The sequence below is a fragment of the Delphinapterus leucas genome, chromosome 4 (assembly GCF_059928025.1).
Source record: "Delphinapterus leucas isolate spDelLeu-1000000601 "Yukka" chromosome 4, BTC_Dleu_Yukka2, whole genome shotgun sequence".
Taxonomy (NCBI): Eukaryota; Metazoa; Chordata; class Mammalia; order Artiodactyla; family Monodontidae; genus Delphinapterus; species Delphinapterus leucas.
In genome coordinates, this window is record NC_143132.1 from 81,817,912 (window position 1) to 81,843,197 (window position 25,286).

The 25,286-nt window shown below is 37.9% G+C and overlaps 1 protein-coding gene across 6 annotated transcripts in view; it reads right to left on the reverse strand.

Moving 5' to 3' along the window:
- SENP2 (SUMO specific peptidase 2) overlaps window positions 1–25,286 on the reverse strand; it is a 63,991-nt gene extending 38,705 nt beyond the window's left edge. For 4 of the 6 annotated variants that reach the window (XR_016393039.1, XR_016393040.1, XM_089910735.1 and 1 more), the window contains exons 1-13: window positions 24,949–25,286; window positions 22,941–22,996; window positions 19,326–19,459; window positions 18,609–18,675; window positions 16,642–16,732; window positions 13,207–13,375; window positions 11,009–11,112; window positions 9,225–9,319; window positions 8,592–8,643; window positions 6,036–6,099; window positions 4,304–4,480; window positions 2,406–2,537; window positions 756–959 (exon numbers count right to left, since the gene is read on the reverse strand). Coding sequence is in view for 4 of the 6 variants with exons in the window: in XM_089910735.1 (XP_089766861.1) it covers window positions 756–959; window positions 2,406–2,537; window positions 4,304–4,480; window positions 6,036–6,099; window positions 8,592–8,643; window positions 9,225–9,319; window positions 11,009–11,112; window positions 13,207–13,375; window positions 16,642–16,732; window positions 18,609–18,675; window positions 19,326–19,459; window positions 22,941–22,996; window positions 24,949–25,271 (1,668 nt within the window). In the remaining 2 variants the exon portion in view is untranslated. The remainder of the gene's footprint in view (window positions 1–755; window positions 960–2,405; window positions 2,538–4,303; window positions 4,481–6,035; window positions 6,100–8,591; window positions 8,644–9,224; window positions 9,320–11,008; window positions 11,113–13,206; window positions 13,376–16,641; window positions 16,733–18,608; window positions 18,676–19,325; window positions 19,460–22,940; window positions 22,997–24,948) is intronic. The other 2 variants (XM_089910736.1, XM_089910734.1) reach the window with 2 other exon arrangements.

A 25,286-nucleotide genomic window follows, 5' to 3' on the forward strand; every position in this document is an offset into this window, starting at 1 on the left:
CTTTATACCTTTACTACAATAAACCCGTTATCATCTTGTAAACAAAAGTAATAAAATAACCCACGTGTATTAAAATTCCTATTAAAAATCAAAGCTCCTCCACTACAGACTGTCTTGTAGCTTTCTAAGTTGTTCAACTCAAGAACTAAGAAGGGACTCTGCAGAGTATGCCTTTAACATATACTACAGGACTCTCACTAGACAGAAGAGTCGCCTTCATTACCAGCACACTTCATTTTATTGTGCTTTGCAGACGCTGCATTTACAAATTGAAGGTCTGTGGCAACCCTGCATTAAGCAAGTCTATCAGCGTCATTTTTCTAACAGTGTTTGCTCACTTCACGTCTGTGTGCCATATCTTGGTAATTCTTCACATTTCAAACTTTTTCATTATTAATATACTTGTTATGGTGATCTGTGATCAGTGACCGTTGATGCTATTGTGAAAAGATTACAGCTCACTGAAGGCTCAGATGATGGTTAGCATAAAAAGTATTTAGCAATAAGTATTTTTTAGTTAAGGTATGTAGATTGTTTTTTAGATATAGTGTTATTGCAGACTTAATAGACTACAGTGTAGTGTAAACATAACTTTTATATGCACTGGGAAACCAAGAAATTGATGTCACTCTCTTTATTGCGATATTTGCTTTACAGTGGTGGTCTGTAACTGAACCTGCAATATCTCTGAGATATGCCTGCATTTAACAAAACAGTCATTATCCAAACTCCAACAATTAAACCTCTCGACTTACCACCAGGCTCCAATGTACCTTCCGATGAATAGGCACCAGAATAAGTTCCTGTTCAAAGAGATTGACCCCTTTGGTCCATCTTTTCACTGCTTGGTAACCCCCAGACTTTAATTTTGGATAGAAGAAAGTACTGAATGCATAAAGTGCTGGATACCCTTGTTTTTTATTTCTTTCCACCAGGAGATTCATGTAAAAATTAATGACCTGTAATATCAAGAGAGTAAATGTTGGAATATGGCAAGTATATTATCAAAACTAGATTTCTACCTAACTCAATTAGGATGAATTAGAAAATAAGCTGAGGGAAGGGAAGGCACTAAGGAAGGGGATAAAAGGGCTGTCTATGACAGAAGATGGAAAACAAAAAATGATCGGTGCAGGGACTTCCCTGGTGGCACAGTGGTTAAGAATCCACCTGCCAATGCAGGGGACACGGTTCGATCCCTGGTCCGGGAAGATCCCATAAGCCGCAGAGCAAATAAGCCTGTGTGCCACAACTACTGAGCCTGCATGCCACAACTACTGAAGCCCACGCACCTAGAGCCCGTGCTCTGCAACAAGAGAAGCCACCGCAGTGAGAAGCCAGTGCACCGCAACAAAGAGCAGCGCCCGTTCACCGCAACTAGAGAAAGCCCGCACGCAGCAACAAAGACCCAAAGCAGCCAAAAATAAAATAAATAAAATAAAATAAATGTATTTAAAAAAAAATGATCAGTGCAAAATGGGAGGGATTAAGAAGGAATGAGACTGTACTTTTGAGGCATATGAGTAAGAGAGATAAGAGAAAGAACTCAAGGAGAAAGTCTGCAACAATGAAAATGTATATGTAACTATATCACACACAAAATATGCAAAAATATTAACTGGAAGTGAATTTTACTATATATAAATTACACCTCAATTAAAAAAAATTAAATGGAAGGAAATACACCAAAACATTAGTATTTTGTTTATTTTTGAGTTGTGCCACTTTCAAACGATAATGTTTTTCCTTCACTTTTCCTGTATTTTCTAAATTTTCTATAATAAACATATTACATTTATAATGTGAAACAGAAACATTCTAATTTTACAAGAATGTGTTTATATGTCACTAGTTATAGCGGGGAGGAAGGAAGGCAAAGGGAGAAAATGCAGGGGCTGAGCAGCTGGGTAAAGAACCAACTGGGAAATTGGCAAGAACCAAGAGCTAGCTTTAGCTAAATATATAAGGATACAAGATGACAACTGGGCAAATTTTACAGTTATCACTCAAATGAAATAAAGAAAAAAATCACATAGTGTACATACAGTGATCAATATATCCCTTTATTATTGAAAAAATAAACTGGCTCCTATAAGAATTCATCTAAAATAAAGTATCACTTGCTTCCTTCCATTTATCACTTGCACCCAGGATTTATGAAAATCTCACTTAAGACTAGTAAGTGGTGGATGAAACAAAGCACAAATGCAGAAGAGGGAAACATTGCTAATTAAAGGCAGCAAACAATCAGAATTAATCATGTTTTTAAGGTTTAAGATGTTTTTGTTTTAGAAAAACTAAAGCTGCTTTACCAGCCCCTTTTAATTGTGTAGAAACCACTATGGTTACAGACAGAAAATGACTAAGCATAATGATAGTCAAAGGGGGAAATAAAGACAACTTACTTCATCATTGAGCCAGTGATAGTTCTTCAAGGTCTGGATATCTCCTCGAGTGATTCGTAATTTGAAAGCACTACTTAGGATCTCATCCTGTGGGCCATGGCCTAGAGCATTACTGATTTCCTTTTCCATGTCCTGAATTACAAAGTCCAGAGGTTGCTACTTTAATATGGAACCACTATCAGATACTGAAAGTCTGAGATTGAAAAAAGCTTTTCAGGGCTTCCCTGGTGGTGCAGTGGTTGGGAGTCCGCCTGCCCATTCAGGGGACACAGGTTCGTGCCCCGGTCCGGGAAGATCCCACATGCCGCGGAGCAGCTGGGCCCGTGGGCCATGGCCACTGCGCCTGCGCGTCTGGGGCCTGTGCTCCGCGACAGGAGGGGCCGCAACAGTGAGAGGCCCACGTACCGCAAAAAAAAAAAAAAAAAAAAAAAACTTTTCATCTCTGTAATACCTGACCCTTAAGAAAAATAGATTATCAAAGACCTACTAAATTGAAGTAGGAAAGAATTTCAATTTAGGAGCACAAAGCAATCTTACTACTAATGCTTATAAAAAATGCTAGTTCAATTATTAACTTCTGAAAACAATAATTTGATAATAATATTTAAAGTATACTCTCAATTATCCCACTACCATGTGGGATACATGAGCCAAACATGTACCAGATGCTTGAAGCACACCACTAATCCCTGCTTGTGGGGAAAGTATTATCACCATTTTATAGAAGAGGTAAAGCTCAGAGAATTTTGGTTACATGGTCAAAGTCATATAATGATTAAAAGGCAGAGCCAAGATTTGAACCCAGGAGTGTCTAACTCCTTAGCCTTTGCTCCTTTCACAATACTATAAAAGCATTTTCATACTTTCCTTATCTACCTCCTGAACTTTTATTATAAAACATCAAAGTAATAAAATTAGGAATCAAAGAGATCATTCTATCTACTTTTGACATGAAGAGAGTAAGCAGAAACTAGAAAACTAGGCAGCAGTCTAGCAACTGAGTCCTTATTGAATAGATGGCATCATTCTAAAGAATTACAAAGAGAAATGCATATTTAAGCTATAAGCCTGAATCTATAAACCAAATAGAAGTTATTTCATCCAAATATTTTCAATACTGCTCCCCCCCCACTAAACACAATTTTGTAATTTTATGGATCTCTCTCTCTCGACCTGCATGCCCAACATATAGTAAGTGCTCAATAAATATTCACTGAATAGGACTGACTACCACAACAATGGAGGAGTCAAGATGTGGGCTCACCTTTAAAATGAGAATTTTTAACTACCTTCATTTCCTTGTTTTCTATAAGTTTTTACTTACAGAAACGTTTCAAATACAATAATCATTGAACGGGACATTTTAGTGAACCATAATCGCTTAACAAAAACCTCAATGAAGGGGAGTTCCCTGGCAGTCCAGTGGTTGGGACTTGGCGCTTTCACTGCCTGGGCCTGGGTTCGATCCCTGGTTGGGGAACTGGGATCCCACAGGCCATGCATCTCGGCCAAAAATAAACAAATAAAATTAAATGTTTAAAAAAAAAAGAAGAACTGCAATGAACTTCTTCCTAATGTCAAACCCATACAGTGTAACTCAAAATATTTTAAGTTTAGAAAAAGAATCTACAAAGAACCCATTATATTCCAAGATATGTGACAATCCTGTCTACTCACATTTGCTGAAATTAATCTAATTCCTTAGGCCACTTTCACAGGTCACTAATGATCAGTGTAGCCAGTGACTGACCAGCCCTTGGGCCTGATTTCCTTCATACATACATTCCCTAGCCTGGAGAAACTCTTCAAAACAAAACATTCACTCAAGTCTTAAATAACTGAGGTTATTTAAAAACATGCCCCTTATTCTGATCAACACAAGAAACAAGAAACAATACCTCTGTAAGTTCAAGAAGATCATCTGTCCTTTTATCCCTCTCTTTGCTTGAGCAATTTTTTTCTTTTGTCTCAAGTACTGACATCTTCCTCCTGAGTAAGCCATTGCTTCCACTGCCCAGGCGCAGTCGGGCTGACACTTCTTCAGATAAGTCAGGTTCCAGCTGGAGTCCCCTCCTCTGATCAAAAAAGTTCCCATATTCTACTGACATGTTTGATACTTGCACATATAAACATACGTAACACATGAAATATAAAACAGCACCATTATCTTGAAAGAAAAGAGAATTAGTATATCCCCAAATGAGTAAAGTAGATTAAGCATATCTGCCTGTCCCTGGAAGAGGGAACAAAAATGGTTCAAGACCTAAGGCCCACAACAGGACACCTCAATTATAAACCATGAAGCAGAACATTTGTTTTCCCTGGAGGTAGCAAGAAAAGTATTTTCAGTTTTCTTATTTCAATTAAAATAATATAGTTAAAAGACATTTTGAAAAGCTTTAAAAAAGCAAAAAATATGACCCATAATCCCACCACTCAAAATAAACCACTTCTATCCTTATACCAAGTAAACTTGTTCTACTTCATCCTTTTAAAGAAGTAATTATATATTATAGAAAAATGCACAAAACATTAATGTGCTGCTTAATTTTTGTAATATTAACACCTATGTAACCACCATTCAGGTCAATAAACAGAATTTTGCCAGCATCCCAGAAACTCTGATAAGAATCTTTCCTTATCGTGACTCTACATAACTGTTAATACTGAACTTAAGTCATCTGGTAGGCAAATTTATCTAAAATTAGGAAATTTATTTAGAAATAGAGCATTGGACTAGAGCTACACTCTCAACACACGTAGCCAGTGCTCTTTACTCTAGCTAACTGCCAGGTATACTGGTCCTAGGAAACCAGTAGCTGCTGGCCCTTCCACATGGTCCCAGATCGCAATGCCTTCAGGTTCAGCAAGGATAGAAGCAGGATGTAGTCTTTAGCCAGGTAACAAATACATTAGAGAAGGGAACAATCTAAGACTTAGGACTTAAGATCATGACTTAAGACTATGACTTACCCTTAAGACTAGTTCTTATGAAGATATCAAATGGGAAAAGAGAATCTTGATCAGACTGATACTTAACACAAAGCAGTTCCCTAAACTTTGGCATTTCTATTACCTAAAATATGAAATAATCTAAAACTTCAAGTTTGCATTTAGTTTAGGAATATAATTCTTTTGGATGTGGAGTGCTTAGTAAACACTTTGCCACTATTATTTAAAATGTTGGTATTGCTATGGAGATCATTGGGACACTTCTTATTCTGATACTTATATAGAAAATGTAAAATCCAATTAAGCAGAAGATTGGTAATATTTTCAAATAAATATGAAATCTTGAATCTGAAAAGTCCCGAACAACTATTTTCCCTAAAGATGTATGGTTTTAAAAAATTCTCCAAAAGAAGCCAGGCAACACAGATAAGGGTTGGGATGGAGGCAAGTTAGTCTCTCTTACAAAGGTCGCGATAGCACAGAGATAAAAATCTTGCAACTCAGAAGAAAGCCAAAGGTGTGTATCCTCAATGCCTGCTGCTTCTTCAAAGAAAACAACGGAATTAGAAATCAAAGTAACGTATATCATATCTTTCTTATTTTTCATGGGCCCAAAATTTTAACATAAGTCAGGTGAAAGAGTAAAAGACATAAAATTTAACTAGGGTTTCTACTTACACCTTCATTTTCTAGTCTGATTCCAAGTGTCTTCTCTGTATCAGAAAGTTTCCCCTTTGAACACCTGAGGAAAAAAAGTGAGAGATTACAGACTGGATGACTGTAATCTGATACATATTAAACTAGCTTCAGAAAGAAGATTTAATAATTGTAAACAAATATTGCCTTGAGTTTATATAGTCCTCTAAACCAAAGGTTAGCAAAATTTTTCTAAAAAGGATCAGATAGTAAATATCTTAGCTTTGCAGGTCTTATGGTTTTTGTCACATCTTCTCAACTTTCATTGTAGTTTAAAAGTGGCCAAAAGTAGTATGTAAATGAATATGACTGTGTCCAATAAAACTTTACTTAAAAAAACAGGCAGGTGGACCAGATTTGGTCCATGGGCCATAGTTTACCAAACTCTACTATAAATGAACCAACATCCAAAATCCTAAGGCACACAGAACTGCCTTCACTGTTCATATACTAGAGATGCTGACCACCAGAGACGCCCACCACACCCACGCTCTTATCTAAGCAGTACCTATGCCTCCCAACCTCTAATGCCTAGGGGAGAAGGGCACCCTCCCAAGCTAGGGTGGACATCTGACACGAGCTACCTATGTACCCACATATGCTGACCAGCTACCAGAGCTGAGAAGAGTTCACAATTCCTCAGACATGGTTACTCATAAATATAGTTTATAAAGTAAGAAAATAATATGTCAATAGATGGAGAGATATACCATGTTCTTGGATTGGAATAATCGACATTGTGAAAATGACTCTACTACCCAAAGCAATCTACAGATTCAATGCAATCTCTATAACTACCACTGGCATTTTTCACAGAACTAGACCAAAAAATTTCACAATTTGTATGGAAACACAAAAGACCCCGAATAGCCAAAGCAATCTTGAGAACGAAAAATGGAGCTGGAGGAATCAGGCTCCCTGACTTCAGACTATACTACAAAGCTACAGTAATCAAGACAGTATGGTACTGGCACAAAAACAGAAAGATCAATGGAACAGGATAGAAAGCCCAGAGATAAACCCACGCATATATGGTCACCTCATCTTTGATAAAGGAGGCAGGAATGTACAGTGGAGAAAGGACAGCCTCTTCAATAAGTGGTGCTGGGAAAACTGGACAGGTACATATAAAAGTATGAGATTAGATCACTCCCAACACAATACACAAAAATAAGCTCAAAATGGATTAAAGACCTAAATGTAAGGCCAGAAACTATCAAACTCTTAGAGGAAAACATAGGCAGAACACTCTATGACATAAATCACAGCAAGGTCCTTTTTGACCCACCTCCTAGAGAAATGGAAATAAAAACAAAAATAAACAAATGGGACCTAATGAAACTTCAAAGCTTTTGCACAACAAAGGAAACCATAAACAAGACCAAAAGACAATCCTCAGAATGGGAGAAAATATTTGCAAATGAAGCAACTGACAAAGGATTAATTTCCAAAATTTACAAGCAGCTCATGCAGCTCAATAACAAAAAAACAAACAACCCAATCCAAAAATGGGCAGAAGACCTAAATAGACATTTCTCCAAAGAAGATATACAGACTGCCAACAAACACATGAAAGAATGCTCAACATCATTAATCATTAGAGAAATGCAAATCAAAACTACAATGAGATATCATCTCACACCAATCAGGATGGCCATCATCAAAAAATCTAGAAACAATAAATGCTGGAGAGGGTGTGGAGAAAAGGGAACCCTCTTGCACTGCTGGTGGGAATGTGAATTGGTACAGCCACTATGGAGAACAGTATGGAGGTTCCTTAAAAAACTACAAATAGAACTACCATATGACCCAGCAATCCCACTACTGGGCATATACCCTGAGAAAACCATAATTCAAAAAGAGTCATGTACCAAAATGTTCATTGCAGCTCTATTTACAATAGCCCAGAGATGGAAACAACCTAAGTGTCCATCATCAGATGAATGGATAAAGATGTGGCACATATATACAATGGAATATTACTCAGCTATAAAAAGAAACGAAATTGAGCTATTTGTAATGAGGTGGATAGACCTAGAGTCTGTCACACAGAGTGAAGTAAGTCAGAAAGAGAAAGACAAATACCATATGCTAACACATATATATGGAATTTAAGAAAAAAAAAATGTCATGAAGAACCTAGGGGTAAGACAGGAATAAAGACACAGACCTACTAGAGAACGGACTTGAGGATATGGGGAGGGGGAAGGGTGAGCTGTGACAAAGCGAGAGAGAGGCATGGACATATATACACTAACAAACATAAGGTAGATAGCTAGTGGGAAGCAGCCGCATAGCACACAGAGATCAGCTCGGTGCTTTGTGACCGCCTGGAGGGGTGGGATAGGGAGGGTGGGAGGGAGGGAGATGCAAGAGGGAAGAGATATGGGAACATATGTATATGTATAACTGATTCACTTTTGTTATAAAGCAGAAACTAACACACCATTGTAAAGCAATTATACCCCAATAAAGATGTTAAAAAAAAAAAAGAAAATAATATGTCAAAGAAAACTTAGAATAAACTGAACCATGTACCTCTTTTCACTTCTCACTGAACACAGAGGTCCCCTTGTTTCAACAACTCTATCTGTGAGGATGATAAAAAAAAAAAAGAAAAAAAAGCGTTTCCTTTATTAATCAATCATATAGCTGGAATTTCAATTTACGGTTTCCAAAGTATCAAGATATTAATTTACATTGAAATGCTAAAATGGGTTCCAAAGACATTAGCCTCCATACAAATTAAGTTGCTTAAAAACACATAAATCTCTTTCTCCTTTAAGTATTATCTTTAGTGTAAACTGACTAATAACTGCTCATCTGGTAAGCTATCATTTAGTGTCATTTAGTGAACAGCAAGTGGAGAAATACAAGGAAATTAATATAAGGAATACAAAGAAATTAATTTTAGGCTCACAAAATATACACTACGATATAGAAGCTAGGAATAATGATCAAGAGGTATTTTATAAATTGGCTTTATTTTGAAATAGCATTTTTAATAAACTACTGGTACTGGTAGTACCCCATCAATGCCCTGGGGTCTGATAATGTTTTAAAGTTTGGTACACCATCTTTTACTAGTATGTCATTTTTCAATTTTATATGCACTTGAACTAAGTTCAATATATTAAGACTATTAAGATAGAGCTAAATCTGGGAACTCACATTGTTTTGGAACAAACTGAGTTGTTTTGACTCCATGACTTTGCTCTTGCCCCCAGCCTTTGGTCTTTAATGTGTCCATCTGACTTCTTTGAGAACTTAGGAACACAAAAAGTGAAGAAGATCAGATACAAAAGGAAAATCTATTATAAGTATTCATTATCTCTCTCTGGTAAGCTTCTCCAAACAGGAGTTATTGATAACCCAGAAACGTCAAATTACAAGAGAAAGGATGCAACATAGCATCATCTGGGACTAGGATAAAAGGAGTCTAATCCTGATTCTAATATTCCAGCCAAGTTACCTAACCTCCATTATAAAAGTGGATGTTCTCAATCCCCAGCACCACCTTGACTGAAAAATCTCAGCATGATAACACCCAAGTTAAAAGATGAAAAATTTTAAACGATATACTGAAATGGATCCCAAAACAACACATTAAAAGAACATAAGAAGAAAAAGGACAACAACCAAAAAAACATAATAAGCAAAATAGTTTGAGGATTTTGCTGACATGACAAAACCAATAGTTCATGAAGTATACTGCTGCTTCCAACAGTGGCTAGTCAAAATGGAAAAAAATATGAACATTCTGATTGACTAAGCTGAATTTCTTTTTAAATAAATTTCTTTATCTATTTTTTGGCTGTGTTTGGTTTTCGTTGCTGGGCGTGGGCTTTCTCTAGTTGCAGTGAGCAGGGGCTACTCTTCAATGCGGTGCGCAGGCTTTTCATTGCGGTGGCTTCTCTTGTTGCTTCTCTTGTTGCGGAGCACAGGCTCTAGGCACGCAGGCTTCAGTAGTTGTGGCACAAGGACTCAGTAGTTGTGGCTCACGGAGTCTAGAGCACAGGCTCAGTAGTTGTGGCGCACGGGCTTAGTTGCTGCGCGGCATGTGGGATCTTCCCGGACCAGGGCTTGAACCCATGTCCCCTGCATTGGCAGGCAGATTCTTAACCACTATGCCACCAGGGAAGTCCCTGAATTTCTTTTTAAAGTTCACAACCAAAGTGAAAATTCCCAAAGTTAAAATTCTTGGTATTTCTGCATTCAACAAGCTAGACAGTCTCGTGACTTCTTCACCTTCAACTTACTGTTACATAATTTCTGGGACTCCCCTCTGTGTATTCTCACACTGCTTGTTAGAATTATCAAGTAGACCTCAAACCTGAGCTCACATATTTTTTGTCCCCTTGTTTACAGGGAAATAAAAGCCCAGACATCCATTCCTTCTGCCATTCTCATCTGTTTGGTCAACTCAGCACAGTTAATTAACAAGCAGTCTTGTAAGGAAAACTTCTTATGACCTGGGATGAGTTTAATCTTGTCTCTAGAGTGGAAGATTTCCGACTGTGCTAAGATGCATCCACTAGGATGCCTCAGAGACTATGTGTACATGGCAGGGGTGGGGGTGGGGGCTGGGTGGGAGGAGATGAAGGGAGGGAAGAGCGGGGGAGATGAGGGGGAAAAAGAGAGGAAGACAGAGGTCATGAGAAACTTGTGTTGCGGAGGTTGAAAAAACTCTCTGCTCCCTGGGAACCTGACTTCAACCAGTGAATCCACTTTTCTGTGTCAGAGTTTTATGTAAGAGTTCACTTGAATAAAAGTTAACAGAAAATTCTATTTTGTAAAACCACTGTTCTATATAACCCATCAGTACAGACAAATTACAGGGCTCACTCTCTCAATATTAATCTCTTTTTTCAACAAAGCCCTTCCCACCAATCCCTTCTCCAAAAATAAGGAAAAAGATGTCTGGCAAAGCATTTATCTTGGTAACGCATCTTTACCTATGATGAGTTGAAGTAACAGGAGGAACAGTATTTCCATGACCACCTTCTTTAAGTCGCTCCAATAACCTTCGGTATTTCTCTCTCTCCTCTTTTTGAACACCCTAAATAAAAGAAAGCATTTAGATAACTACCAGCACATCAAACCTATAATTAAATCATAAACAAAGACTAAGAGGTCAAATGCAGCTCATAGATGTGTTTCATACGCCAGCACAGTGTTTTTGTATTTTAGTGTTCTTTTAATTCCTTTAATTACCAACTTTATAAATTAAAAAGAAAAATCCAGTAACATCTGGTCTCTTTTGAAACACTGTATCAACAATCTGGAGCTATGTAAGACTGTTTATTCCCTTTGGTCACCTATTCACTCCAGCCCATTTCACTCATTTACATTATCTGCTAGACCTTGATAGCATCTGAGTTTTTGACAGTGAAACTGGGTAAACCACAAAAAACTCAGCAGAAATAATCCACTTGCATATTCAGAACATTCAGCTTCCGAAACAGAACTGGTCTCACCAAAGTCACTAACGACCCTCTATGGCCAGATCCAACGGACACATTTTCAGCTCTTCTGTCAATTGACCTCTCTCTCCAGCATCTCACCCTGCTAACCTCGCCTTGCCTTCCTGGACAATACACTCTCCTGATTTCTTTTTTTTTTTTTTAATATTTATTTATTTTCTTTATTTTTTTAGCTGTGTCGGGTCTTAGTTGTGGCACGCGGGATCTTTGATGAGGCACGTGGGATCTTTTGTTGCGGCACGCAAGCTTCTCTCTAGCCCTGGCGTGTGGGCTCTGTTGTCTATAGCACACAGGTGCTCCCATTGAGGCGCACAAGCTCAGTAGTTGTGGTGCATGGGTTTAGTTGCCCCGCAGGATGTGGGTTCTTAGTTCCCCAACCAGGGATTGAACCTGCATCCCCTGCATTGGAAGGCGGATTCTTTACTACTGGACCACCAGGGAAGCCCCTCTCCTAATTTCTTCTTATCTTCTCAGTCTCCACTGAAGATTATTTCTTCTGCCTCCCTGTAAATGTCGATGGTTCTGCCCATTATCTCTTCTCACACTACATACTCTCCCTGAATAATCTCTTCAGCTCCCTTGATTTATCTAACACCAATATGCAGAAGATTCAGCAATGTGTCCCTAACTTTGCCTTCTTCTCAAAACTCCCATATATCCAAAAGTCTACGGGACAGGTCTTCTTGCGTGTTTCACAGGCACTTTAAACAATGTCCATAACTGAAGTCATCACCTTCCCCGAAACACATAGGGTATCCTGGTCAGTGACACATATTTATCCAAGATTGAAATCTGGGACTCAGGCTCTTCCATCTAACCTTATATCACACTTAACCAGTAAGTATGTCCTTGCTAATACTACCTTCTAATGTTTCTAGAATATGGCCTGTGTATACCCCATACATATCTGCTCAGTCCCATCCCTTATTTCTTATCTAGGAGGTACTGAAGCCTACTTTAATACCTCTCCTTAAAATCCCCTCCAGGGCTGCAGTCCATTCCTTTCTCTGCCTACATGCTTGCTGATTACAACAATTAATGTATAAGCTCCTAGAGAACAGGGACCATATTTTATTCAATTCTGAATTGCTGAAAACTGGCACAGCACCTGGGACCCAAATAAACATTTCTTTGATGAACTAAGCCAAGTGGCTCAGAAAACCATCTAGCAAATTGCAACAGGTGATGGTCCGGGGGAAATGCCAAAGACAGGAATAGTTCTAAATTCTCCTGGAATAAGTGAAGACTTCAAGAGGGAAGGGAAGATTGTTGATGAAGACATCATGCTAGGTGCCCTAAAAATGGAAGGGAAAAGCAGACATGTACACCATTTACTTCCCTTACTTAGTCACAGTTATTACAGCTTATACAAGAAACAAGTTAGAATAATTCAGGCACCCAAAAAGAAAGAATCTATAATTGTACCTTTTCCTAATATGATTCCTTTTTCTTTCCTTTACCTGAAAATTGACTACATATATACAGAAGAATACATATAAACATTGGAGTCAAATAGGGGCCAGATATAGAAGGGAGACTGGGAAATTTACAGTCCCTGTACACCCATTTATACCTTTTGTATTTTGTACCACAGAACATATACTATTTATCCCCACCCCACCCAAATTCCTAAAATTGCTTTTAAAAGAGATCAGGCTAAAAGGGCTTACCTCCTCCACAGTACAACGGGGACGCCTCAGACCCTTGCCACCCTCTTCAGAAATCATCTCTGTTACAACCTGTTCCTGAGGCTTCCACGTTAAGGAACTCTCCAGATTGCCTTTGCTATGGCGACGGCCACCTGGTCTTCTGTTATAGGCTTCTGAGCTCAAAGTAAAACTGAGAGGAAGAAAAAAAGAAAAAGTTATTCCCAAATGGCTTAAATTGCTGGAATTTAAGCTCCAGACAATCCTGTGATTAAGCTGTCTCAGGTTAAGCTTGCTCCTGGCAAATCAGACAACCACCATTCACAAAAATTAGATCTCTAGAGCAGAGGGCACCCCAGAATTCTGCTATGGAATGTCTATTCCCAGTCACCAGGGCTTCCACATGAAAGCCTTTGCCTTTTTCCTCATGCCCAATTTTCCAACTCCAACTCTGGCTTAGCTCGCTATTACACAACATACCCTCCTCTGGTACTACACTTTTCCTTTAGTCATTTGGCACCAATGAAATTAACTATTGGTGTGACTGATTAATTATTGGTGCCACTGTGGGACTGCATCCCACACTAAACTTTAAAGTCCATGAAAACAGAGATTTCATCCTTCCACCACCATATCCTGGTACATGATCTAAGCCAAAAGGCACTCAATCAGTATCTGCTGAATACTAAATTAATGAATACTAAATTAATAAATGCTAAAGAATGCGAAGCCATGAAGCCCTCACCTAGTCACTGTTGCTGGTTGATAGAGCCTGCCTCTCTTGCCATTACCGATAATGGAACAAACTGACATCATACCTCTCTTGATGTGAGGTTTAAGAAAGGACACATCACATATGTAGTATTTTTACCAAAAAATTTGCATAATCTAAATTAAATCATGAGTAAATGTCAGACAAAATTAAGGGATTCTACAAAAGCAATGCTTTGTACTCTTTAAAAATATTCATGCTATTACAGACAAAGAGAGGCTGAGGCGTTGTTCCAGATTAAAGGAGATCAAAGAGACATGAAAATTAAATGTAATACATGATCCTGCCCTGAATTGTGGGCCAGAAAAAAAGAATCTCTATAATAGAGAAATTTAAATAAGATTATATAATAGTACTATATCAATGTTAAATTTTCTGATTTTGGTAATCTGTGATTATGTAAGTTAATGTCCTCATTCTGAGAAATAAACACACTCAAGTACTTATGATTAAAGGGGCATGAGTCTAAGACTTACTCTCAAATGATTCAGAAAAAAATATTATGTACATATAACAGAGAATGATAAAGCAAACTGAAAAAATGATAACAACTGGTGAATCTAGGTCAAATGTATTCACCTACAGAGTTTCAAAATACTGTACATGAAGCAAAAACTGACATAACTGGATGAGAGAAATAGTCAAGTCCACAATTACAGTAGGAAACATCAACACTCTATACTCATCAATCAATAAAAAAGTAGACAGAAAATCAATAAGATCTGTAAAACATTATCAGCAAACTATTAATAACTGACATTTACAGAACACTCCACCCAACAATAGCAGAATACACATTCTTTTCAATGAACATGGAATATCCAGACTGAATATATTCTAGGACATAAACAAATATTAACAAATTTAAAAGGACTGAAATCGTACTAAGTATATTCTCTGACCATAATGAAATTAAACTAGAAATCAGTAACAGAAAGATATCTGGAAAGCCCCAAGTATCTGGAAATTAAACAATATAATTCTACCCTTCTAAATAATCACAGGTTAAAGAGGAGTATGAATGAAGAGTAAAATGAAGAGTATAAGCCTGATTGTAGAATTACCTTAGTTTCAGCTTAACCAGTTTTCTCATAATTACATTCAGATTATTGATCTTTTCAGGAATACTACATTAGGTGATGATGTCCTGTTCAGTGCAATGTATCTGGAGGCCAGGATGTGAGTTTGCCCACTGTGGGTGATTTAAACTTTGATCCTTTGGTTAAGGTGGTGTCAGGCAGGTTTCTCCACTCTGAAGTTACTATTTTTCCCTTTATAACTAGTAAGTCATTTGTGGGGAAAAATTCTGAGTTTATGTAAATATTCCATACTTCATCAAACTTTTACTTACTAGTTTTAGCTCAACTGACAATTCCTGTATATATCAGTTATTACTGAGACAGTTAAAAGATGGTGATTTTCTAATTCCATCATTCCTACTACACTTACTAGCTGGCATTCTACTATAAAGACCTTTTCCTCCCACACTATGTATTTATTTATTAACATGTGTATTCTTGTCTTTATTCATCTGATGCTTAAATTGTCCCCAACTGGCCAATGAAAGCCCCTTCAAGTTTCCTCCTGTGTCATGTTGATAATGTCCCCAGGTTTTTAGGGCTCCTTTAATTGCTGGCACAGGACGTTCCACAATCATTTTTTACTTTATCTCTCCTAATCCTACAATCAGCCATTTAGCCACCTCCAGGGAGCCTTACTTTTTATAGTTAGTGTCTCATTTTCAAACATGAGTGGACAGCCAAGGATTACCAGGTATTTGAATAAGAACTCATAAGAAAGATAAAACCAAAATAAACCAAAGGGGGAGGAGTAACTCAAAGGAAGCAGACAAAGCAAGGAGGAGAAGAAATTTTAAAATAATTAACAGCTTTAGAGAGATAAGAAAAGATATTGTATCTCTATAATAAGAATGGTTGGAGAAAGATGGTTGGAGAAAGAAAAAGCCACGGGGAATAGGAAGTGGGAGGATGCTTACAACTTAAAAACTATGAAGCCAAAAAAACCCACAAAAGTATACATATGTTTATCTCAGTGGTAGATTTTTTTAAAAAAAGGGTAAGGACAAAAACAAAAGAGAATATATACAAAAATTAAATTAGATCAATCCATAGGGTCCAATATCCAAGCAACAGAAGTTCCAGAAAGCGAGAACACAGAGAGAAGAAAATTACTAATAAAATAATAACAGTTCATTGTATACATGATTTCTGCACTGTTCTGAATGCATATTATACTTCAAAAAAAAGTTTAGAAGTGAGTGACAATTCTTTTTTAAAAGGTTTTAAAGGGCATTCCCTGGCAGTCCAGTGCTTTCACTGTTGAGGGCCTGGGTTCAACCCCTGGTCGGGGAACTAAGATCCCACAAGCCACATGGTGAGGCCAAAAAAATAAAAATTAAAAATAATTTTAAAAATTAAAGGTTTTCAAAATCAGATTATATAGGCATATGATATATAGGCATTTCTATATATCATATGATATATAGAGAAAGTAACACACACTTGAGTACGTCTCTCACCAGCTGTATGATATTTGGCAAGTTACTAACCTCAGAGTAGTTACTTAACAAGATTACATAACAGAATAAAAGTGAGAATGCCTAGCAAGAGTGAGGACCTAAAAATTACTAAGTTTCCATTTACAGAAAGGCAGAACTTAACACTTACCCAAAGGAAGGCAGGACTCTGCGTGGCTGATCTCGAGTTACTGTCACTCTGATCTTTGGATAGTCACTTATTCCATTAGGAGATTTATTACCTATTTTTGAAAACCATTTGTAATTGTAAAAGAAAAACAGAAAACACACACAAAAAAACCTGTGAACAGTCTGCATTAGAAAAGAAAATCTGGACTTCCCTGGTGGCACCGTGGTTAAGAATCCATCTCCCAATGCAGGGGACACAGGTTGGAGCCCTGGTCCGGGAAGATCCCACATGCTGTGGAGCAGCTAAGCCCGTGTGCCACAACTACAGAGCCTACGCTCTAGAGCCCGTGAGCCACAACTACTGAGGCCTCATGCCACAACTACTGAAGCCCACGCACCCAGAGCCCATGCTCTGCAACAAGAACAGCCACCGAAATGAGAAGCCCACACAGCACAACAAAGAATAGCCCCCACTCGCTGCAACTAGAGAAAGCCTGCTTGCAGCAACAAAGACCCAACACAGCCACAAATAAATTAAATTAAAAAAAAAGAAAATCTGTGAGCAGTCTATACTGTAGAATTAAATATCTTATTTTTTCAAATTCTATTACTTTCTAGCACACATTTTGTAAAAGTTAAAGGAAAAGCTTAGTCTGTCTTTGCTCTCAGGTAAGTAGTAACAATTCATAGAAAAGCTTTACTAGTTTTGCTTGCTGGGGCCAACAAAAGGCATGAAGAACTCAATGATTATAAACTCTGTAATCTAATCAAATTGAGTAAATTTTTCAAATTGTTTCTTCTTCTCAAGAAAACAGAAGTATTTTTAAATGAAAATCTGCTTTGTTACTACATTTCCCTGGAAGCTTCTAATACCTGTGAGATGGTTACTATACCTCAAAAAAGGGTAACAAAATTTTCGTCAGCCACATTATCTGCTGGAGCTACTACAGGGGTTTGGAGTCCCTGAGGACTCCAAAATGCAAAGAGGTCTAAAGCTCAAAGTTTTTTCTTAAGTCAGTAGCAGCAAAACATGAACTGACCTGCATTCATTTGTTTGTAAAACCTGACTTGAATCAATGTTCAATCCTGTTGGGGTTTTTTAAATAATATTCAATAAACAACTGAAAAATGTGGAATTCCCAAACATATCTCCAAGCATTTCCGATTTGAGATTGTGGATTTCTTTATATAAGAAATCTGCCCTAGGAATACCCATGCTTCTCTGACTAGGCTACACAAACCCACAGAAATATAGTGCTGGTACTTCAGGCACAAGATAAATCTACCATCCTCTCTATATGTCAATTTTCTGAACCCACAACTTCTCTAAAAGCTCTTTTTCCCCATTCCTCTCAAACTTTACAAGCTTATCTGTGTGGCAGAGATCACAATCATTTTCAGGACTCTGGCTTCTTCCTATTTTTCCCCACCAGAGCATTTTATATAGTATATATAATAATTACAATTCAATTTCGGGGTCTAAGGATGATATAGAGGTTCCTAATCCACAAAACCATGAGAACTGGGAACCTAAGTTTGCTCCCCCATCAGATGATGTCCCTCAAAGGCAGGGTTTTATGAGTTTGTTATTTTATTATGTTGTTATTTTGCTATTTTGTTATTAAAGGTTTTATTATTCTATTATTTTGTTTTGTTATTTTGCTACTAAAGGTTTTATTATTTTGTTATTCCTGATAACTTAGCACAGTGTCTGACAGAGTAAGCTCTCAGGTAACACTTTTTTTTTTTCTTTTTAATAAATAAGCCCTGATCTAAGTCACATTAAAGACAATGATAAAGCAAACAGGAAACATAACAGTAAATTCAAAGACAATACTAAAGGAAAGCTATTTGCTTTTTAGAATGGTAGGGAGAATATATCTGTGTTCTCATCTGAAGCCAAATCAGTGTTTTCCTTTCACATTCCCAAAACTCAGAGAACACAGGCAGGAGGAGGTAAGGAAGCAGAAATGTTCTTGACCACCTCACCCAGTTTCAGCATGTTGTTCCAGGATCCGGAATCTGTCAGTTCAGAAGATGAAGAGTTCGAAAATACCTTAAAATCAAAAAGAATCATCTCTGTATTCACTCTTAGAATTTAAATAAGTCTTAATATGAAAAAAAAATCACTCTATTGGTGATGATTTAGTTACCTCACAGAAGAAACTTCATCAATAAGACCAAAGGTTTAATTTGTGAAGACTCACAAAATGATGTAAAAAGTAACAATTCCAGATTCTTCACACATACTTAAACAAGAAACCAGATGTAGAGTTGACTCGAACAACAAGGGTCTGACCTCTGTGGATCCAATTAAATGTGGATTTTTTTCAACAGTAAATACTAGTGTACTACATGATTACTGGTTGGGAATCCACGGATGCAGAACCTCAGATATGCAGAACCAAGGATCTGGAAGGCCAACTATGTGAGTTTTTGACTGTGTGGAGAGTTGGGGCCCATAACCCAAGCATTGTTCAGAGGTCAACTGTATTAGTAATTAGGCTCCTTATAAATATTTTTTAAATATGCAATTTCTTAATCTTTCATTTTTTTGGTCTCTATATCAAGGCTAATTAAGACATGAACATTTCGGAAAGAAGTCATTCTACATATTAATTCCTAAAAAGAGAATATTTCTAAAATTTAACTTTAATGATTAAGTACAAAGACCAGTAGCCCCAGTGAAGCCTTAGCCCCACTGACCTCTCCTGAAGGGACAACATTCCGTGTTCCATTACAAGCAGAAGTCACCATGGGCTTTGTGGTCAGCTGGAATGGGAATCCAAATAAGCTGGCAGCATTGTAGAGACTGTTTTTCACTTGGTGAATAAAGCAACCTAGAAAGTGTAATATAGATTACATATACATATATAGAGTACTTAAACTTTTAGCAAAAAAAAAAAAAAAAAAATTATATCTTAGAAAAGGCCTCTCTCAATTTTTATTAGAAGTCCTATCTTCAACCATTGAGAGAAAAAGGTACCTGTAAAAATAATTTTTCTCATATCTGAATAACTGTAATTCCAGCATTAGCATTTTGGGTTTTTTTTTTAGTAAAATATCTAGGAGGTTACAAAAGCATGAAACCATCATTTTAGCAAATCACATACTGATTCACAAAAAAAAGTCCTGAAATGACAGCTTTTAAGCAATGAGTTCCCCAAAATATATACTGTAAAATAAATCTTTTCCAGAGACATAAGGGCATAACTTAGACAACCTGGAACATATAGTTACTAGGTATGGCAGAATTCTAGGAAGCATTACCATTTACTCACTGGTTTGTCCTTACTTCTCAGGCAGGTTAACAATATAGCTGTCCTAAACAACTACTTACTACCTTGGCTATATCCAGGATGGAAATTAGTGAAGTATAAGATATGTGGCTCCTAAACGTCTAAGGAGGAAACAAAGCTATGCCTCTACTGGAGAAGATGTGTTGGAAGATCTCAGACTCACCCCTCCCTGCCACCAAAAATAAAGATTACAAAATAAGTAAGCAAATAAATAAGGGGGAGGGGTAGATTTCAATGCTTTCCCCACTTCCTCCTTTTATCACACTACCCCCTTCTCACTTCCTACACTGCTGATTTGTTTTCTACAATTTCCTTTCTATTTCCTAATTAAGGTTTTCTAAAGCACTAGTTTGAGATAAAAGGGTCATCATCTTAACCATATTCTGCTTTAGAGAAAAATACCCTTAAAGTGAAATGGTGGCTTTTAAACATCAAGCACTCCAGAACATATAAGATATAAAATACTTTCCAGGAAGATAGGGGAATAACTTAAACAACAAGAAAGATGTGCTAGATGCGTAAAGCAGAATCCAATTTGAAGTAATCTGTCACTATAGAATAGTTAGAAGTACCAAAATTTGCAAATGCCTTGTTTCTCATTTTAGGAACTGGAGAGAATTCCAGGTTATCCCTCTAATAATGTTGAGGGATATCACTTACATTCTACTGTGCTATAAATGGGAGAAAAAGAACTTTAGGGATTGGTGCTTATCATCCAGAATGGCATCCAGACTCCAAACGGCAGGAAGTACTCGTAATAACATAAATGCGTAATAACATAAGTGCGCACAAAAAGTATTGTGATATTTATTTTCCCATAAGTTTTGTCAAAATCTGAGTATGCCCCAAAATTATGTCAAAAGAGCTCATTGATTAAAAGAAAAAAGCAGGCAGGAAGGCCCACCTCATGTGTAAAATGAAGATGAGACCATCTTATTTTGCTGAGACTAAGTAGATCGCTTCAGATCCCTTTCATCTGTAAGATCATGAGTCTGCAATTCTAAGCTGCTTCTTCTTTTCACTCTTCCTTTTTTTGTCTCCAAAGCAGCCAACAGACTCATACTGTCCAATATAGGAGCCAGTATCCACAGGTAGTTACCTAAGTTTAAATTTAATTAAAATTAAATTCAGTTCCTCAGTTGCACAGCCCCACTTCAGGTGCTCAATAGCCATCATCTCAGAGAGTTCTATTGGCCAGCACTGCTAGAGACCTCTACAAACTCTACCAGGAAGTATTATCTCTGCTACCCACTGCTTCCCCCTTGGCTTAGGTTCCCTTCTATAGTTTCTAGTCAGAAAATCTTAATATACATTTCGTGGAAATCATGGATGGAGAGAACCTTAACATACCAGAATTATTTCAGGAACCTTCTCTAATACCACCATCAAAGTTTTTTGCTTTCTGTTTTTAACCACATACAGCTGTTTATTTATATTTTTCTATAAAATTGACTCACTTTTTTTTGCTAAACAAATGTATTTGTGAAAGGTAACTTTATATTACTACTGTTGATGTAAAGCAACCTTATTTGCCTTACGAAGAAATGAAAACAATATTAAGTTCTAGCTGGGCCTGTTAAAAAAGGGAAAATTAGCATGTATTAGACAAGTTTTAAATACATACTAGCATTAAATCAACATGTTTTCTGCTTAAAATAATCAGAAATGTAAAATAACTGAAAAGGATACAACATTTTTAGTTTATAACATAATTCAGATGATACTTAATGCTATGAATGTTGTATCTCCTAAAATCATTTATTTCTTGAATTGGTATCTATCCTGTGCTTTGGGAAATACTGTCCTAATGAATTCAGTATAAATTCCTGGCATTCAAAGTCCCTCTGTATTTTGAACTCTCTCTTTGGTCAACTTTTTCACTAAGTTCTATTTGCTATTTCCTGAATTACACAATTTCCCATACTGTTCCCTCTGCCTAGAATGCTTTTCCTTCCTATTGCTCTCTGTCGATACCCTATCTATCCTTCAAGACTCATTTCACGTATCAGATCCTTCATCAAATATTTACTGAGACTTTTTTTGTGTGTGTGTGGTACGCGGGCCTCTCACTGCTGCAGCCTCTCCCGTTTAGGAGCACAGGCTCCGGACGCGCAGGCTCAGCGGCCACGGCTCACGGGCCCAGCCACTCCGCGGCATGCGGGATCCTCCCGGACCGGGTCGCGAACCCGTGTCCCCTGCATCGGCAGGCGGACCCCCAACCACTGCGCCACCAGGGAAGCCCTACTGAGACTCTTAACCAGAAGAAATTGGACAGTATTTTGTTACTACCTTTCTTATATCACTTATCATATCCTCATAGACATTAGTATTATTTATGTACTTGTCTTAAAACCCCCCACTATATAATCATACACCCCCTACAATTTTAAGGTCCTTAAAAATAGAGACCCTGTCATACTCATTTTTGTATTTCCTGTGGAACAGAACACATTGCTCAACAGTAAGACAGGCTCAATAAGCACTCATTGGATTTAAATGAAGTCTTAACACAGACATGTCCACTCCTTACCTCATCTGGAGGTAGATTCAAATTCACATGCATTTTTGAGAAAGCGGAAAATATTACTATAGTATTCCACTGTGCCTTTTCCCTTTACGCTAATCTAGTTTTATTCTCTTCTACAAGCAATGCCCAGCCCTTCAGATATAGGGAAGTAAACAATTTGAGGCAACAGATTACAGTGGTTCACTCAGCTATCCGAACTAGACGACTCAGTTTGAAGTAGTTTTTACAGTGTTTTCTCCCCCAAATTTAAAAAGCACCTTTTCTTTATAGGAAGATTCGGAAATGTGAAATGCACTTTCAACATACAGGCTTATTTATCTGGAAAGATACTTACGTCTCTGCTAACACTGGTTACCTCTAGTGAAGATAACTGAGTAGAAGAGGGACAGGAAAGAGACTTACTTTTCACTGTATGTACTTTTTATCTTTTGAATTTTGTCCACACATAAACTTTTCTTATTTAAAAAACTAACTTTTAAAATTAATATTTTATACCTAATCTCGGTCTTTTGGCTGGTATTTCATCAGTGTCCACTGTAGAAAGCAGAGTGCTGAAAAAAGAGAAAAGAGATATATATGCATATATTCATATACACACATATGCACTCCTACAAGTAAGCTTACTATTCGTGCAACACACCTCCTTCCATTCACTTTGTCATAAAATGAGATCCAACTAACGTTTATGCTATAGTAGGCCTTTATCATTTGAGGATGTAACACTATGGTTTCAACTATATGAGATTCAAAACTCCCTATTACATAATAATCTGTAGTCTGGCTAAAGTACAAACAGGAAACTGGTCAGAAATCACTTAACTAGTAAATGAATATAGGTAAGAGCTTAGGACCATGCTATTCCTTTTCTCTCCAGAAATGATTTAAGAACAAATAATATCCTTTTGAAAGATGACACCCTCCCCAAAGAAAGTCACTTTCTACTTCAGATGGAAGTAGACAATACAAAAAGCCTCAAAAGATAGTTCTCAGCCAGAAAAAGGTGTTATATTTAACTTCATTTTTATCATGGAAACTATATTACAGTGATAACAAAGAATTTGGAAATTCCGGAAATTTTTGGACCTATACCTCAAGAATGTTAAAAGTTCATGGTATAATCATCCTTCTAAAGATGATTATGAATGATCATATTTACAAAAAAAATGAACAGAATAAATCCCAGGAGAATACCATTCAGTTCATAACTTTAAACATCCCAACAAGACTTCCTATCTTCATCTGGACTGAAAAATGGCTTACATTTAAAAGAGTTGTTTTAGATAAAGCATGTGGTAAAGACCAGGAGTTTGACCTACAAGCCACTATTTCCCTGACCAGCAGAGATTCGCAGTAAAAATAAAGGACAGGGGAGAGGAAATTAACATTTCCTTATTCAATAAATATGTACCAAGTGCCTATCACGCACCAGCCTCTGCACAAGGCCCTTGGGTCAGAATATACAAACACTACCCTTATATACCCTAAGCATCATTCTAGGTACTTTACCACTTGTTGTCAAATGATCCTTATATCAACCCTACAGAAAGGTAGAAAGAATACGTTAAAACCTTGCCCTCTCTGGAACACATGATGGAATTTAGCTCACAGCCAATTCATCAATGATCTGAATTCTTAGACTCATACATTAAGTAATCATCTTGTTTTCTCAAGCTCCAAGAAACCATCCTCCAATGATCTTGAGGCTTAATAAAAAAAATGAAATTAACACTTGATCATTAAAAGGTGGGAGGTTATGTATAGAATTGGTATGGTACTTTATTCTCTAGATTAATTCTTAGGGAAGGGGGTAGACACTATGAAATGGGACAAACCAACAGGTAAATGCTGAGAACAACTTTTAGTTTCCCAAAAATTTTAACTGAATTTTAGAGTACAGACTAGTGATCTTTTTAAAGGAATGAAGTACCTACTTTTTTTTTCTCATACACTAATTCTAAAGCACAGAATCACTCTCCCTCCCCAGCAAAACACACACACACACACAGTTTGACAGTTGTTTCAAAACAAGACAGCTGCTGTCTCTTGGTGCTAAGAGAACAGTAAGTGTAATCGAAAGGGCTTTGGGCAAGCTGTGAGTCTCACTTAACTGCACTTATTGCGCACAGATGACACTTGGGAGTGTGCCTTGTAAACAGGAGCCACAGAAAGACAGTATTCCTTCAATTTTTAGTTTTCAACCTAAGAGCAGCAAAATATGATACAGCCCCATTTGTTGACAGCAACCAGCTTCGACTCTGACAAGAAAGATCCTAACCATCACCGACCACTAGCTCCTTCCATCACCAGGATTCGCATCTGCACAGCGCGGAGGAGCTACTACGTCACCAGGGCATCCGCGACACGCACCTCTACCGCCTCCGCCCAGCTACCTGTTTCTGCCGAGCGGGGCCTGCCTGCCAGGCCCGGATCAGCGCTATGCCGGCCGAGCCCGGGGTGGGGGAGGGGAACAGCCAGGCCGGCGCTCGGGCCCCTCTCCTCTCACCTGTTCGAGCGCCGCCTCTTGAGGAGGGCCCGGGCAGGAGGCACCGGCCGATCACAGAAACGGAAAATGGTGCCGAGAATCCTAACCAGCCATTTGTACATACCAGGCCCAAGCAGCAGCGGCGGCCGACACACCCCGAGACGCAAACCCCAGAGCTGTCGCCGCCGCTGCCGCCTTCGCCGCCTCGGCCACCAACGCCAAAGCTCAGTCGCCGACTTGTGACGGAGTCCTAGGGCCCACAGATACAACGTCACCTGGCCTACAGGACGCCCCCGCTTGCCACCGCTTCTGACGTCACCTCCTCCCGCCCGACCGGAAAACATCTTCGCCCTCAACCT